At 47.5% G+C, this 17903-nt stretch overlaps 1 protein-coding gene across 2 annotated transcripts in view; it reads right to left on the reverse strand.

The window, feature by feature from the left end:
- The window catches only part of FLT1 (fms related receptor tyrosine kinase 1), a 110455-nt gene extending 101346 nt beyond the window's left edge, over window positions 1-9109 (reverse strand). The window contains exon 1 of one of the 2 annotated variants that reach the window (XR_008972283.1): window positions 8792-9107. Coding sequence is in view for 1 of the 2 variants with exons in the window: in XM_057410382.1 (XP_057266365.1) it covers window positions 8792-8999 (208 nt within the window). In the remaining variant the exon portion in view is untranslated. Of the gene's footprint in view, window positions 1-8791 lie in introns of both variants that reach the window. The other variant, XM_057410382.1, reaches the window with a different exon arrangement.
- Between the last annotated feature and the right edge of the window lie 8794 nt (window positions 9110-17903).

A 17903-nucleotide genomic window follows, 5' to 3' on the forward strand; every position in this document is an offset into this window, starting at 1 on the left:
GAGACCTGCAAAGGTTAACAGACACATGGGTCTTTGGACTGCAAGGTAGCTTTGTCCGCTTGTGCAAAGAAGGGCACCATGGCCAGCAAACAGAACACGCTCAGGGCAGAAGCAGCAGCTCGAGCTCTACCACTCCTCAATGGATCTATTACTCACACATGCTGCTGTTGTGACTGAAATACATTCTCATCTGCTTTCAAAATCAAGAAAGTTGTTGGAAGCCACTTATAAAGTATACATCAATGCATAAAAATCATCAATTCATTAGTTTGTCCCTTTCAGTTCCAGAAGAAACATCCCAATTATCCAGTCTGATGTTCTGCAACATATGACAAGTGATTTCTGGAACAAATCATTAAATCTCATTAATCTCAACTATAATTTAAGAGTTTAAAGCACCATCAGGACAAAACAGCCAGACAAGAAAATTAATATGTTAACGGATGAGAACATTGGGCTGCTGAATGATATTACTCTATCATAATACTCTGCTATATACTACTCCATTATAATGAACAGCATAAGGTTTATCACAGTAGATCAGAAGAGTCCTGGGCAGACTGAAAATGCCTTGACTCTGTGACTCCGCACCTTGGAACTAGAAATCCGTCAGCAGGACAAACAGAAATGCAACTCCCCAAGAAAGGCCTCCAAAGATACAGAAAGATGCATGTGTCTATTATTTGAGCTAGTGTGCCCTTACTCTCTTGGTTCTGTATCTCACAGCAAGTGATAAGAGTTTATCCACTATCTGTATGTGTTTGCTGTCCCTAGATGTGTATGCACGCTGATATAAGATTAGGTGCTATGGAGGCAAAGCAAAACACGCAGGAGGTAAAAACGTAGCAGGTACAATTCTGATAGTACTTCCTTAACACCTCTGAGCAGTACACACCATTATGCCAATATGGTCTATAGCTGTAGATGTGAACAAATATGTATTTCCCCAATAATTGTCCAACGTTTTGCCAGTATTTGCCCTAGTTGCCTACAGAAGAGCCTGTGGTAAAGCCATTTTATTAAAGAACAGGAGAGAGGTTGTTAATTTAAAAAAAAGTAGATTCAGAAATTTAAGACACTGAAATCACGGTTGGTTATTTGAAATAAATCTGGCTAAAGTTACTACCAATTAAAACTATTACCACCTCCCATCATACCTGGACAGCCAAGACCACTCAGTTCAGTGCCCTGTGCCCACACAGCACCTGTCTGAAGGCACTTCCTTCACCAGAAGGTTGTGTCCCGTCTGTGCTAAAGTCACCAGATTACTTTTGTGCATGAGCATGGGCACTTTACATAATGCCAATTAAAAATAAATTTCAAAATTTAACATTCAGAAAAACCGTGAGAAAAAAAAATAACCTTAGTTACCTCTTTTATGCGTCCAGCTTTAATAACTCTAGAAACTTACCATCTGAAATGAACACCTTTGACACTATATAGCCTGGAGAAGTTGCTCGTTTCATTAGCTATATCAAGAGAAAAAAAACAGAGTGGGAATAAAACCTGCCAACATTTTTATAAAACCAACAACTTTTTTATTTCCCATTGAGCATATGGAACTGAAAATGGGAAGCCAAATGTATAGTCTAACACCTCCAGTATGAACTCTTATGGGATCATCACTGAGACAAACCACACCAAGGGGCAAAATGCATACAGATGGTGTGAGTTGAGAAAAGCAAGAGTAGTATCAGAACTGCAGTTGTGACTCCATCATCTGCCCATCCAAAAGCAATCCCATGAGATCAGCCACTGGCATTCACTCAGGAGTATGCCTTCACACCTCCACACATGGTTAAGCTCATGCTGCTTACAGGAGAGTAGGTAGCTCTACCCATATTATGTCCATGAGCTATCAGATCTACTCTATCACTTACTGACACGTCAGCAATCACTGTGCCTCTGCTCTAATTCCGCCATGAACAGATCCCAGCACATAATCATCAGTTCAATATTTCTGAGAAAAGTTTATCCCATTAACTAACTAGTGCAATAAATATGTATTGATATGGTATAAAACCAAAACATTTCTGTGCATTAAAACAGACACACAAATAATTTAGAATTCCTACACAGAATAAGGGGGTTCATTTTCTTGACCAAATTAAATTTCTTTACCAACTTCATGCTTAGATTTGTTACAGATTCCCTGGCAGGAAAAATTAAGCAATATAACAGGATGGAACTGGAAGACTGTTTCATATAGACATACAAACTGCCTACCTGACAGTAACATGCCAGCTCAGCCAGCGACACAGGCCTGTCAAATTAATCTGGGGCTGCACTATTCATCAAGCTGTGCACAGAGAGATAAATTAGGAACTATATAAAAGAAAATTTGAAGCAAAGTTTCAGGATTTCCACTTTGCTGAAAGCTGACGGTTATTATTTCCGATGCTCCATCATTAAGGCTGAACTGTCCTGTAGCGTTCCAAGACAAAAAAAAAAATAAAAGGCCAAGGTTGGGAATTGACTTTCCATCCACCCTACAATCTGCAGAGGAATCCCTTGCAACAACTCAAGAGACTAAACCCATTCTGAAGTTAAATGATAATCATAACCACAAAGTCTACAGTAGGTATACATGTAGAAGTTTCTGGCAAGCTTGCCTATGCCCCAGTTTACTTTGGAAAATGTATAATTATTAATATTTAGAGAATAGATCAGGACAAACATTCATTACAGCACTTCATGAGACGATAAAAGGTGGGTTTACACCCAAACCGCTACCAGCGCATCAGAAGAAAAATCTCTGTATTACACAGTATAATGCAACTTAATCCCACTGTGTTATATCTATTTGCCATAAACACATACAACACCTAAATTTTGGCAGATGTTAATTTTAGTTTCCTCAACCCTCAATCCCATAGTTTCTACTAAATAATCATGGATTTTAGATCCTTCTACAAATAAATTTCCTCTCTGGAGATTTTTATCAGATAACTGCTTCCTGCAAGGTTCCTTGAGCCTCCCCTGAAGATCAGATGCTGGACACCAGCAGAGACATGACTTGGAGCTAAACAGAGCCCTTGTCTGATCCAGAATGGCAACTCTCACGCTTCTCTTAACACTAGTCCATGGTGATCCTGATGAGAGGTTCTTCCACAGAGGAATGACAATCGGAACAAAAGGGGCAAATTCCTTCACTCTGTGGCAAGGAAGAATCCCACAGGAAGGACGCTTAAGTGAACTATGTGAAATTGTGAAATTCCTCTCATGAAACGCCCTCACAGTCATCCCTTCCCACTCCCCACGCACTAAGCAGGGGGTCCTATTCCCAGAGCACAGGCTTCCCAAGGGAACTTCTGAGGAATAGAGACATCTGCTCACAGGTCTCCAGCTCTGTGAGGGCCACCATGCCCTGCCTACTCCACCCCCACTTCCAGGCACTGCACGGAAATAATGTCACCGTATTGCCACAGCATCTTCAACCCACTGAAGTCCTAGAAACAGCTTCCTTCTAACCACTTCCCCATCCTTCAGCTGCTCTAATAGCAAAGAGCACATTGTTTCAAGGCCATAACTCCAAAAGATGGAATAAAATTTAGAAGGGATTGCATTTAGCAGGGCTTAGTGACACGTATCAGTGGATGTTGGAAGAGGGGCCTCACCATTCAGAAAAGTCACGCAAACAGAACTCAGCGTCAACCGCAACACACTGGATAGTGCTGCCATCTAAATATGTTACAGGGATGACTTCACATTGTAGGTTCAGCACAACAACGAATCGGGTTGATGCACCCTATCATGGACAAATTGATTTTGGTAATGAAAATCAAGTGGGATTTGATGAAAAAAAAAGTCAAGATAGTAAAATCAGGTCATGAGGAACATGAACCTTTTGATTCTCTATTAACACAAGCCAAAAAGAAGTCTGGGAAGATGATGAATAAATCACTTAGGTGTTTCACAAGCATCTATAATGGTCTTTAATACAGACGCATCACAAGCAAAATCATCCTTCTCTTCATCTTTAGGCTGGCACATTTCCAAACACCACACCACACAAAAATCCAAATACCAAACATAACTTAATACACAAGAAACAGTCATCCACACTCCCGGTCCAAGTTTCTCCATACATCTCTATGGCTCAAGACTTAAGTTTCAGAGAAAAGTACCTCTAAAACATATAGTTTCAAATCTTTTCCCCCACACCCTTGTGTTTCTCAATCTGTTATTGCTTTGCTAAGTTCCAGCATGAATTAATTCTGCTGGGCACAAAGGGCATGACATTGTGCCATGCTTGGCTTTGGAAAGAACACTAATGCCTGTATTTTTGCTTTTCAATCTGCTGCTTGCAGCACATCATTTTCTTTTAACTAGCAGGGTTTATGCAATGCTGACTTCCAACCTTGGGGGAATGAAACTGAACTTCTGCATCTTGATAGGAGAAAACTGTGTGGGCACCTTCCTGACAATCATGGGACCAACTTCAGGGTGAGCGGTCCCCACATGGTGACCAAGTCAGGCTGTTCCCAGCTGTAATACTTGGGAAAGGTTGTTTCTCAGTTGCAGGAATATGTGTAGTAAGGATGCATCACAAGGGCAGAGAGAGAAGAGCCTGGTGTTATCCATGGGTGGAATCCCTGCTCAAATATGCACAGAAACATTTCCCTACATTCCTACAAATACTGATAGAGAGAAAAAAAGCTACTGCTGGGGGAAGAAAGAACTAACAATGAAGGTGTCTGTGGAGGTAGCAGTTTACTTCTTGAAAGGTCTCACACCAACCAGAGAGATTTGCCTCCAAGAGCAGAGGTGACTGTGGTGGGGCATCCCACGCTTCATGGTAAAGCTTCTCTAGCCTCAGTCTCACTTTCCTCTCCTTCTGGGGCTGCAGCAGGAAGTCCCAATCCCTGACTTTGGGGTATTCAAAGAACCATTTTGCTGATAAAGCCCCACAGGACAGAGACTTCTGAAATGTTGAACCTTAACCCTCATCTGCTGAGTTTCTTCCTTTCCCAATCTCAGTCGGACACAAAAACTAGCAAGCTGATAAACATTGTGCTTGAAGTTTCCAAACCACATTAAAGTGAAAGGACTCAGCAACTGTCCTGAAAATCTGTACAATTTCCTTTTGTGCTACACACCCACACAGTGTGAAGGGCTACTGGTTTCAGTATTTGAAGCATCTGATAAAAAATAGGCTCAGCTTGTTTGTCATTGTTCACATGTAAAAAAAAACCAACCAGCCAAGACCACAAAAAAAAAAAAGAAGAAATCTTCAAATCTTCCCAGCAGCAAAATTTTAGGGTTTTAAATGCAGCGTTTGCTTCTGCATATGAAGATCTTTAACTAGGGCATAGTCCCAAGTCCCGATTTCCTCCAGCAGGAGCTGTGAATCTAGAAGATGCTAGCCTTGCCCAAAGGAATTGCTCCAGATTTATACCAGCTATAAGAGAATGAAATCTAGCTTTGTGTCCAGCATATGAGCAAAACACCTGTCTAATAAAACATAGGTGATGAAAGTGATTTTCTTTAGCAATGCCAGAAAGTTTGATACTTAAACTCCATGTATACATTTCTTAAAAGCCCGTGTTATGCAGCGGGGTCTAACTCTTCTCCCTGATGTGAATGCAGACTGGAATTTTTAAGGGAGCCCAGTTTCCATGAAGATCCAGAAGTGGGAAACTCAGTTTTTTTGGACTCTAGTAAGATCTCCAGCCCTAATCCCAGGTTAGACCACTGTAGCTGCATATGTGTACAGCTGCTTCAGTAAGAACTTAAATCCAATTGAAATCTTAACGGGTGAACATCTACCAGAATAGCACTTTCAGAGAAGTCCGGTTAGTTATTGTAAGAAATTAACCTCAGCGTTGATTAGATTTGACCTGGAATTTCTTCCTTCTTTTTTTTCCATCTGACCATGAAATTGAAAAGTTTGTCATTTGCTGGGGATTTTGATGAGCCTGATCCAACTGGAGTAACTGAGATTCATATTGCACTGTTCACAGATAAGACTGTAATAGAGTAACTACCTCCTAGTTGCTAATTATGAGGTATTGCTTTGGTGTGGAAAGCTGGAAACACAGCCAAATTATCATTTTATGTTTCTGGAAATGCAGCCACATAACCCTCAATCTGATGTAGAATCTGATCTCTTCAGGGTTTAAACCCAGTGCTTCACATTCCCACATGCTACCAATTAAAATAATTGCCATGCAACCTGGGAGATTGAATTTTATATGGCAACAACATTTTCATGCTGACCATTATGTATGCAGTCTTTGGCATAAATGTATGCAATACAGTTTGTGAAATAAATATATATACAAAACACAGACTAAAGTATTGCTCTTTCCCATGTTAGCCAAAATACGCATGTGCATAGAAATGCAAGAGAGCTGAAGCATCTAACACACACATGTCAAAGAAACAATTTCCTTAATCTTATTTTTCAAATGGGGACTGTCACAGCTTGCAGCTTGAATATTGCTTTGGGGAAATTTAAATTATTAAATATGTATAAGGTAAAAGACCTCTTTCTGTTGCTTCCTTATAAAGCTCTCTCTAGTAACTCCTGAACCACTGCCTATTTCTCTGAATCTCCTCTAGTACTTGCCAGGAAATGGAAGCTCAGCAGACACCCGCAAAGACTGAATTAGAAGAGTGGGCCATACAGTGGTGATGAATCAGTTTCATCAAGAACACTTGAAATGGGAAGTGCTGGACAGCTCGACTAATAGTTTTAAGTAAATACGCAGGAAAGGAGGGTGAAATGGGAAGAAATGCATGGAGTGCTGCATGGTACAATACATCCCATCACTTCATCCATAGCGTTGAGACTTTCCATGCAAATGAAAAAAAAAGAAAGAAAATGAAAAAAAAATATTAAGAGTTTGGAAAAAGTCTAAATTCATAATTTGGATCACAATCTCTTGTACACTTAATGGGGGGATATGCCTTTCCAGCAAAATGGTTGTAAAGGCACTAAGCCAAGCTACAGAGAAGCACCTCTGCAATGCCTACCACACCTGAACCAACCCAAGGATGAATGCCCCGAGCACTAAGAGGACCAGGTTTTCCCCTGAACAAGCTAAGTTTTCCCCACTGGGACTGGTCTAGGGTGCCCATATCCCTGACAGAGCCTGGAACAGGAAGGTGAACCAGGGACTCTTAAGGCCCCTAGCTCCCAGGGTCCATCTTCTCCCTGGGCAGTGGGTTTGCCATGATTTGCGCAATGGAAAACCTTTCCGGCAGGAAAGAGGAAGCCAGTCCCCTTGCAGAACTGTTCACTGCAGGAGCCCATGTGGGCGCGGGACGCCGAAGTTCAAGCTCAAGCTGTGAAGGAAGCCTCGCAAGGATCTGAAACCCCCATTTCCTGTATCCAGGATGGGTGTCCCATGCCTGTGCCTATTTCATCCTGGGCATAAGAACCTCCTTGGCAGGGACAAATAATGTGGGGAAATTAGCACTTTCCTGGGGAAAAGAAAGGGAGAAAAAAAAAATAATAATAATACCCATGTAGCTACACCAAAGTTGATGAATCAGCACTTCCCGAGCAGGAAAACGTCTCGTCGGAGCGGCTCCGCCAGCTCTGCTGCCCGGCAGCCTCGGGACGTAGCTGCCGCCGGACGGCAGCGCGGGCAGCCCACGCTAGGGCTGCTCCAGCACCGCTCCGCGCAGAGACCGCTCCCGCGGACTCAGCCTTGAGAGACGGGCCGAGCCTCGGGCCGCCAGCGCTGGGGAGCGCGGCGGATCGGGAGGCAGTACCGCTAAGCAGAAACAGCACCGCTAAGCAGAAACACCGCGCTGCTCCGCCGCTGGCCTCGACGCCTGGCCCGGGGGCAGCTCGGGCTCTTCCTCCCAGAGACAGGGCTTGCTGTCGCTGTCCGCCGGCGATGCTGCGCGCCGGCACCGCGGGGTGCACAAGGGGAGACCCAGTGGGCGAAGGCTGCGGAGCCGCCGACCAGCTCCGATCTGTTCCGTAGGGCAGCCCCATGGGTCGGCTGCCCTGCGGTGCCGTAAGTCCACGGCGGACCTGCCCTTGCCCGGCCCCACGCACCCGAGCTCCCAGGTGACCACCAACGCAGCGCTGGGACGCGCTGCTGCCCGCCGACGCTCCGGCCCAGCAGAGCCGGCTCCTCGCTCAAAGTAAAATAAGACTCTGTTAAGAAAAGTAAATCCGCACTGATCCGTCCCGGCACACGCAGCACTGAGGGATGCAGGCGCCGTAGAGCAGCTCCATCCCACTCTCCAGAGAGACGCACGCCGGGTACCCCCCGCAGGCAGCCCCGACCGACGCTCCGCTCTCCCGCCCGGGCGGGAGGTAGTAGGACCTGGATTTTTGAGAAGGAAAACGGCACCTTTTCTGCTTCACGGGGGAGGCTGACACTTGGAAACAAAGTGGGGAGGAAAGAAGCTTGCCCTGCGGCCAAGACATGCTCCCTTTCCGTGATGCACCGGTTCGGACATTTCCCAGATTGGTTGATCCCTGTGCCCAGAAAAGCCTGCCGCCGGCATCACTGCCTTGCCTGGGGCAAGGGATGCACTGCGACCCCTCACCGCTGGTACCCCCGGGGCACACCGCCAGGGATCCGAATGCTAAGAGCCACTTGAGATGCGGTGCTTGGCGACCCTCTGAAAAGCGGGGATCGATTCCCCCTGCTCTGCCCAAGAGAGAGGGGCGGAGGGCAAGCAGGTGCCTCCAGCTCCAGCCAAGCAGGGTTCGGCGGGGCTAGGCGGGAGGCGCCTCCCAGGAGGCACGATGCTGGGGCACGTCGCGGAGAGCTCTGCGCTGAGCGGGGACTGGATGGGGCAGCGGGTCCCAGCGGACCCTTACCTGCGAGCAGGAGGGCTGCTCCCAGCAGCACGGTCCCTGAGAGCAGCTGGCGGGGCATGGTCCTGCCCGCGGGAGCGCAGGGTTCTTCCCCTGCCCACGGCGGCGAGGCAGAGGCAGAAGCTCCGGCCGGGCTCCTGCGGGCTCTCCTCAGTCCCAGGCTCCTCCTGCGGTAGCGGAGATAACGGCGCAGCGAGGTGCGGATCCACATCCAGCAGCCCCTGAGCCCTCCCCGCCCGCGGAAAGGGAGTGTCCACTACGAGCCGCCCTGCCAGCTTCACCTCCCGCGAGCATCAGTTAGCAGCCAGCCCCGGCCCCGCTGATTTATAACTTCTCCACCCCTCACCGAGCACCCTTCCGCCCCCCCGGCCCACATCCTCCGCCTGGAGCACGCCCTCCCCGGACGCGTCCCCCGCCCGCCGACGGGCACGGGGCTGCTCTCCCGCGGGTCTCCCGGCCCTGCCGCCCCCGGCTGTGCCCTCCCCGACCGCCGGAGCCCGGCGCTGGGAGGTTTCCAGTCACCGGGGACACGGCGCTGCTGGGGCGGGGAGCGGGGCTCGCCGCCTGCCCGTCGCTGGGCACCTCCGGGGAAGGAGCTCAAAGGGGTTGCGGTTCCCGGACCGAAGGCTGAGCGCCGGGGATCGCCGTCCCGCAGAGCTTCTCTCCCGCTCCGCAAGAAGACCCCGGCAGCGCCGCGCCCGGCCGCCGTCTCCTAGGCCGGGGCCCAGGTTACGCCGGTGCCGCGCAGCCTTTCCGCCGTTGCCAGGCGGGATGCTCGGAGCAACCCAAAGCGCTGTCCGTGCCCCGGGGACTGAGGCTCCTCTTCCCGACTTCACTGGGGATGGGGAGCCTGCCCTGTGCAGGGCCTAACCCGGACCAGCTCTGGTCCCCTGCCAGCAGCATGGGGCGCTCAGAGCAGGGAAGCCAGAAAGGGGCAGCACGGGCTAAAGATGCTCCAGGACTCTGGCCTGACAGTGCTTCTGCTGGTCTTCAATGACCTTGAGACACCCAGGGCTATACTAGAAATATATTTCTTCTCCCTATGCACTTACGTCATGTTTTCCATATATATTTTATTTTGTGAAAGACCAGAAGAGAGCCCATGACAGCAAAACTCAAGCCCCATGTTTCTGCTTCTCTCCTGTGTAGCCAGAGAAGGGCTGTTGGGTGAGTCAGATCTTTGGTTTGACCCAGTATGGCCCTTCCTATATCTTTACACTATGACATAAGTTGCAAAAGTGTCCGCATGAAGCAGGTAAATGTGATCACCCCCACTTTATAGAGAAGGAAATGGAGGCACATAGAAAGGTTAGGCAGCTAGTCCAAGGTCATAGGAAGCTGGTGACAAGAGCCAGAAATAGAACTCAGGTCTCCTGTGTCCCACCAGACCATCCTGTGCAAGAAAAAAAATGAGAAGTTTGTGTTGTTTTTAACTTCAGAACTGTTTAACTTTCAAGTTTAAAGTCTGTGAGAATGTTTCCTGAATGCTTCTGTCTGACTCCTGTTCACAAGTGACACCCTAAGCTAAGAATTTAAGCCTGCATTTTCCAACCTTCCTGCCCCCAGCTGAGACCTTGAAAATAAAACAGTTACGGATACCTTCCCCCTCATCTGCTCACACCATGGGGGGAACAACCCAGAGGTTTCTTTCCAGAAGAGGGTGACTCATAAGAAATCACCTCCTCCAGTGGAGAGGACAGCAGCTGGGAAAACAGTCAGCCAGTGAGGACAGACCAACTAGAACTGGGACACTGGGCATCCTGACAGCTCAGACCCTCTAGGAGCAAGGGCTCCCTGTGGAAGGAGCTAAGGGAACTGTATGTCCCTGTCTTTGACCTACGCAGTGCTGAGTACGTGCTGAGTGTGAGATGATGCAGCCCCCATCACAAGCTCAGCAGCCATGCCACACCAGTTCCTCCCCACCCTCTTCACACCTCCTACATTGCAGCTGCCTTCAGTCATGGTCCTTTAAAGACCACAGCAGTTTGGCAAGACATACCTTCTTCCTTCTCCAACAGATGTCTTCCTTCTCAACAGATGACAACGGCTCCAAGGATGTCGGAGCTGAAGACTAGGGAGGGCAAACCTGAAGATCTGAAGAAACACCTCATTGCTCTTCATATGCTAGTGCCAGGGAGAGAAGAACTGTGGGAGCCTGAATGAAGACTGAGAAGACCCCAGCAGTGAGATACAGGGAAGAAGGAGACAGTGGACACTCCCATAAAGCAGAATGAAGTTATGGCGGGAAGCCTGTGAAGCCTGTGCCTGGAACTCCATGCGAAGGTATCTCTAAACACATTGGCTGAAGCATCTGGACAGATAGAACGTTGCGTGAAGGGGAGTGCTGTGCGGAACCTGTTTGAATCTTATTTTTTTGTGTACTACCATGTAACTGGCAACACCTAGCAGGGTATGAACTTATTTTCAAGAGTGGTTTAGACACTATAGCCAAACAAACACTAAGGAACTGGGCATAGACCTGTCCCTGGCAAATATCCATCCTGCAGGCAATACAGTCTCTTCATACCAAAATCTTTGGCCTTTTTCCAGCGCTAAGTTGTGGATGGCATATTTTTGTTCTTGGAGTAAAGGAAACATAACTGTTGTTACATTCCCTTCAGCTCTGAAATATGGGAAATACCCTTTTTCTAGTATTGTTAAAAAGATTATTGCTAAATACTAGAAAGGAAATCAGCTAAATTTAGCAGCTGAGAATAAGCCCTCTTTGAAACGTATCAGACAAACATCCTTGCTGCAGAGCTGATGATCTGCTCAATCTCCAGCACTACAGAAGCTGCAAAGGAGACAGGAGAATCGCCCTTCACAGTAGACAGCATCTTGTCTATAAAGTATTCACTTTGCAGCCCAGCAGTACCTTGTATTGTTGAATTTTACCCTGCTCTGGGGGGAAGATGGCTTCTGCCAAGGCTTGTGCTTGAACAACTCATACATCTCACGCTAAGATCATCAAGTTGTCAGGCAGCAAATGTACCAACTTTTCAATAAGCATCCCTTACACCTCCCTGGCCAACAAGACTCATTGGAACAACACAGAAAATGAGCAATAGGAAATTTGATTGAAAAGACGAGTAATCAGGGCATTCAGCTCCTGGGTCCGCCTTAAGCAGCGGACTACCATGCTGCAAAGAAACACAAACGCTCCCTGAGCACATAGGACCTTTCATAGCTGAATACTTAAACAGGGCATTGCTCTTGTCTCCTGTCTGTCAGTCTTTATGACTCTTGTATGTCTGGCTTGAAGAGTTAGGTGGGGTGGAAACTCCTCTCAACCCGGATATGACTTAGTCAAGTTGCTGGGACACATCCTGAGGTTGTGGATTCTACTCCCCATTGGAATTAGGACTCTTGGAACATCCTGTCTCATGGGAGGAATTGCTTGGACAGTTCCCGTGGACCTGGCAAAAATAAAGAGCCTGGAAAATCCCACTCACATCAGCAGCTGATACCCTCCCAACCTGACCTGAATCTTTCCAGTCATGAAGTGATTTTTTAGTTGCACTGATGCTCAAAATAGCTCCCTGTGGCACTGGTTTCAATGTTCAGAACATCACACAAAAGGCTACCACCAGCGCCTGCACAGCAGGTGCCTGCCCATAGAAGACTGCATGGGCCAGAGTTACAGCTGAGGGACCTTATGATATCTGTTGATCCCTATACTCACAGCAGAGGTAGACACCTCATAGGAGCAGACTAGACTGCCTCTGAGATGGTCTCAAGCTTCAGCTGTTGGGAGAGATAATCAAAGCAGAGCAGATTGGATCTCCCTCTACAGGTCTTCTGCGGAATCTGCATCTACCAACTGACTCCTTTTAAGAGGGCTGGGCGCTCCCTGGGCTGAAAATGTAGGCAAAGAAGGGAAAATATGACAATTTTTGTAAAGCCAGAGGGAAAGGGTCCACTGCTCCCTATCCATCAGTGGGAGCCTTCTCCATCCCCAAAGTCCCTTGTCCCTTGTCAGTTGCAGCGTCATAACCATTTCTGGGGCTCATGACTGTTTCTAGGGCTCAGCATTTAACAGTTTGGTGAAATAATTCCGGACACAACTTGCCTGCTTTGTATGGAGGGCCACTTATAACCTGGGTTGTGTCACTGATACAGCTTGCAGCACACCCACACAATGAGATACACAGTGATCTGTGCCAACCAAAAGAATACTGGAGCTTTTTATACTGATGTAGTTACTGTGGAGACTGTAACTTGGATCAAGACCCTAGGTGAGAGGGACTGGGTCTTCTCTACTCAAGGCCTTTGTCTGACTCTATTTTCCTCTCTCTTTTCAATAAAATGTTTTCAATCCCCGTTATTGTGACGTTCTCTGGTTCTATCTCCCTGTGTCAGGGACAGAGTTTAAGAGGCACACTCTCAAGTAAATCCCATTTACCATCATCATTGTTATTTTAACTGCTGCTGTTATTTGGACTTTCCCACTACAGCTAAAGCTGCATGTAACACAAAGTAAAGTTCCTTAGTTTTCTCCAGCATTGTGAGAAGAAAAAGCTGAAAGCTCTTCTTCACACTACAGTGTCTACTGGGACAGCTACTTATATCTGCCCACCAGGCACATGCATTGGTAAGTGTCTACAGAGACATAGGCTCTAGCTGTGGTTGTACTTACCCTGAGCAATGTAGAGCTTTAACTTATGTTATATAGACTCTTGGCTCTGTACGTGGTCAGTGTGTATAGCAATGGCAGACAAAAGCTGCAGCAAAGAATTAGTCCTTGCAGGATGACTTCACAGCACTGCTGTCCATCCTTCACTGAAGGGTACAAAAGTTCAAAGCAGTGACTGTGTCATCCCTTCATCCTATTTTCCCACCTTCATCAAAGCTAGGTCCACCTTTGAGGGCAGGCAAAGGAGGCAGCTGCCCAGTCAGAGAAAGAAAGTAGGAGCGATGGGAGTATACAATTTGCCCCTGCTCATTTTTTATTACAGTTAGTCAACCAGCATGAACAATTAATCAGAGTAGCTAGTATTTTACTGGGAGGTTAGGAAGCTCCTGCAGTACTCAGGCCCAGAGAATACCCGCCTTCCAGGAGTTTTAGTGGCTAAGTTGAGGAGCTAAGCTGCTGGAGTACAGGGTCAGTGCTTTTGCTGGTGGCAGCTGCTGTGGATAAAGCTAGTCTTTAGTGTCTGCCCCTCCAATCCCTTGGGAGTTGCTTTTAAAATTAGGCCATACCCCTGGTCCCTGCTTGTGCTACACCATGGTTCCCAGCAGTTAAATGCATGCCTTGTCTTGTACCACCACTGTGGCCTTGCTGGGTGATCACAGGCAGTGTCTGACCCTGTTCACTGCCCTGGGAGCTGATCCTGACCTGGACTTGCCATTTTGTCTTCTGGCTTCTTGCTGGTGTGGCAACTGCTCCCACCTGCCTTTTTACTGCACTCTATCACTTGGGAATGAACCATCCCTCACTGGTCCCTGGCACATTCACATGATTTGGTCTCTGTTCACATCTCCTCTTCCTGTCAGGACCATGCAGCAGAATGCTAGTGATTTCACCCCCCTTACTAAAAGCAAACTCTATTATAATACACACTTTCTTTTAAAATACTACACAATTGATTTTACACGTGCATTCAGCAATATTTCACTGAACAGGAAAAAAAAAAGAAGTGAAACAAGAATTTTTTGTCCCTTAAAAACACAAGTACAATAGAAGAATGCTAGTAAGCATTTCTACTGTATGCTGGGTCCCACACACATGCACACCTGCATCAATATGGGAACGATCTACTTTCAGCATAGATGGGTTAATGTGGTGGTGACATAGCACTCTCAGCTTCATCTCCCAGGCATCTGAAATCCAGTCCCCAGCCATCACTTCTTCCCTTTATCCTGGAGGATATATATATATATATATGTGTGTATATATATATGCCTTTCCTGGAGCCACCAGTACATGAATGTACCAGGATAAGTGTTTAGAAAGAGGCAAGACCACATGAAAGGATGGATTGCATCTCCTCCTTGTGGAATCTGGCCAAGGTCACTACATTTCACTGGGAAAGGCAACCAGAAGGTCAGCAGAAGAACCACAAAACCAAACCAAAACATGTTAAAAAGGGAAAACTACCCAAGAAAATATATTGGACCATGAAAAGAAAACCAGCCTTACAATGAAGAGCTCTTTTCCTCTTACCACCCCAAACACTAACCCCAAAAGACTTAGTGTTTCCTCACCATAATACAAACCAGGCCTCCATGCCAGGAGCCCACGCAGCTGCTGCTCACAGCGAAGCTGGTGACTCAGGGATGTGCACGAATGCCGATGTCCTGATTATTTTGGAACAAATCATATACAGAATGTGAACAGAAGCAAACAGCTATCTGACCACAGAAATGATGTTCACAGGAGTATCTTGGGAGCTGTACTGGGAAATGTGGGATATGCACTGTCAAGGTTCTGCAGCACCACAGTAATGTGTATGGTTACACCAGATATGCCTCAAATAGTAGGGTTGGTGTACTCCCTGCCCCACGTGCTGGTTCACTTACATGACTGCAAGCAGAGCAGTTTCAGGAGAGAGGATTCAAAGAGCAAATTCGGAGCTCTGTGCCCAGAGAGGTGAAACGGGACTAAATCAGTGGCAATGCAAGACTACCAGAGAGGTGGATAGAAAGAAAGCTCACTGCAGTGTATGTCCAGAACGTCATCAGAGCTATCTCCAGCTCCATCTGCAAGTAATAAGGATAAAGTTTTACAGAGGAAGACTAAGAAGAGCTGTACCAGTCCAGGGGGATTAAAAAAGCTTCCTCTGAAATGCACTAGAATCATCTTTTCTTTCGTTCTCCAACCACAACTGAGATTTTTGAGACAACAGTTTTAAGATAGCTCTTTTCCACAATACACTTCCTTGAAAATAAGTAAAAAAATAAAACATAAAAGTGTTAACCGTCCCCACCGAACAGTAAAAGATGAAACTGACAGTAGTTAAAAGATTGTTTCACTTCCAGTTTCACAAGATACTCGTGGTGCTGTGGGTAGTTATTATCTTAGTGATGCATCACCATCATTTCCATGCTCTGAAGTGAGTATCTTTGCTTCATTCGGTGCAGAAAAAATGAAACTGGCAGATCAGCTCAATGTAGGGGCACAAAAGCATTGTCTGCTGACTCGGCAAGCCTCAGAGCTGCCTATGTGGTGCTTTGAAACCCTGTCTGGGAATGCTCTCTTGTCACCAGGTCCAGCAGACAGGATCCAGCACATGTTCAGGAGAGAGAATGATCTGTGCATTAAACTAATCTCTAAACTAAACAGGTACCAGGAGCTGCTGATACAGTTTATGTGTTTCCTTACCCAGCAAAGCTACCAACTCATCTCCTGAAGCTGAGGTTTAGGCTGTGTTGGCAAAAGAGAAAGACAAAAATAACAGACTTCACTTGGGATCTGCAGAGTTTGCCCTGACTTCTCCTCAGTCCCAGCAATGGGCAGATAGAGGGAGGATGGAGAACCCGGGACTGGGCTGCAGTCACTGAATCTAAACCCCGTTTGCCTGAGCACCACCAGGAAATGAAGAGCACAAAATGATTTGAAGAACGATTGTGGAATATGTATCCTACTTTATACACACACGGTCCTTCTGAGGCCAAACTTGCCCCAAAGGTCTATGTCTACACACAGAATTGTTAGGGTTTGAAAGGACCTCTGGACATCATCTGGTCCAATCCCTTCTAATACAAGCATTGAGCAGGGGCTAGTGTCATTAGAAGAAACTGGTTGAAAGTTATTTCATGTAGCTGGGCTTCACAGGTAGCACCGGGCTCTCCATTCGTTGGTTTTTTTTTTTAACTCTCCCAACTAGAAACAGACCCTTTTTAACATCTATTTTCCCAAAGATCCCGGAGACGCTGTGACAGCCGGTGCCGCCGTCACTCCCAAGGCAGACGGAGGGAGAGCGGGGCCAGCCCACGGCCGGCAGCGCAGGAGCCGCGAAGCCCCTCTCCTGAGCCCTCGGCTGCACCTGGACGGACGGGCGGCACCCGGGGGGGCACCGCAGGGAACCCCCGGCCGCCTCTCCCCTCGTCGGCCGGACCCGGGCACTCGGGTCTTCCCTGCCCCGCGGAGGATGCGGAGAGGAGGCTGCTGCCGCTTCCCTTCCCGAGAGCCGCCGAGCCGAATTTCCCGGGGTGTGTACGGTCAGCAATAAAAAGAGAAACGCACGATCCAAGTTAATTTTCCACCCCCGAAAGGAAATGCTGCTTCCTGTATTATGCAAGGCTGGTGCCAACAACACTGACACAGGAGTCTATTGTCCTTTTCACAAAGCCGTGGTGGGGAAGGACGCCTGAGAAAATAGTCCTTTTGCAAAACCAAGGAGCTTTTGATCTTGGGGTTGGGGGAGAAAGAAGCGGGTGTGCGCTGGGGGTGGGAGGGATGCACCAGTAGGAGCAGGGGAGCCGCCTGCCCCAGCCGGTACGTGGGCGCCCCTAACCGTCCCTTCAGCCCAGCTCAGGAGTCCAGGATGCTCCCAAGTGCCTCAAATGTCTTTCCTCTTCCATAAAAAGCGATCACACGGCTTCAGCCCCGCTTCCGATGTGTGCAAGGCGGAACAAAGACACCAGGGATTAAGAGACTCTTCCTGTCCCCTCACCCCCGGTTTGATGCAGATGATTTACAAAGCCTCGGTCACCGGGAGCTAATACGTCCCCCGTCGGTGCTGAGGCTGCCCCGGCTCCCCGATGCCGGCCCCGACCCCAGCCCCAGGGACACGGCTGCAAGGCGGTACCAGTGCTCCCCGGTGGGAACCCGGGGTGCCCTCCGGCCGGCCGCGGGCCAGGGCACACGGTGCTAGGGCCAGCTGCACGTCCCAGCAGTTTCTTAGCAGGAAAAGATAAGTAACATTTGAAGAAGAAGCGCGGTGTTTCCAAAAGCAGTTTGGGAGATACATTTTCCTGTCGGGAGCTTTAAAAATATAATGGCTTTCTTTCCCTGAAATCAGTAATAAAGTCTGAAAACACTTTATTCCTACTCTAGACGGATGTCAGTCCAAAAGAGGGTATTTGGATCCTTGAATATAGGTTCATTCAATATTGCTGATGCTATCCTTTGTTAAATAGTTCTTAAAGATTTAATCTCTCCTTAAAAAGAGGT

Source organism: Pezoporus wallicus, unplaced genomic scaffold (assembly GCF_028554395.1).
Source record: "Pezoporus wallicus isolate ANWC-B61680 ecotype Strahan unplaced genomic scaffold, APGP_CSIRO_Pwel_v1 contig_1876, whole genome shotgun sequence".
NCBI classification, from domain to species: Eukaryota; Metazoa; Chordata; class Aves; order Psittaciformes; family Psittacidae; genus Pezoporus; species Pezoporus wallicus.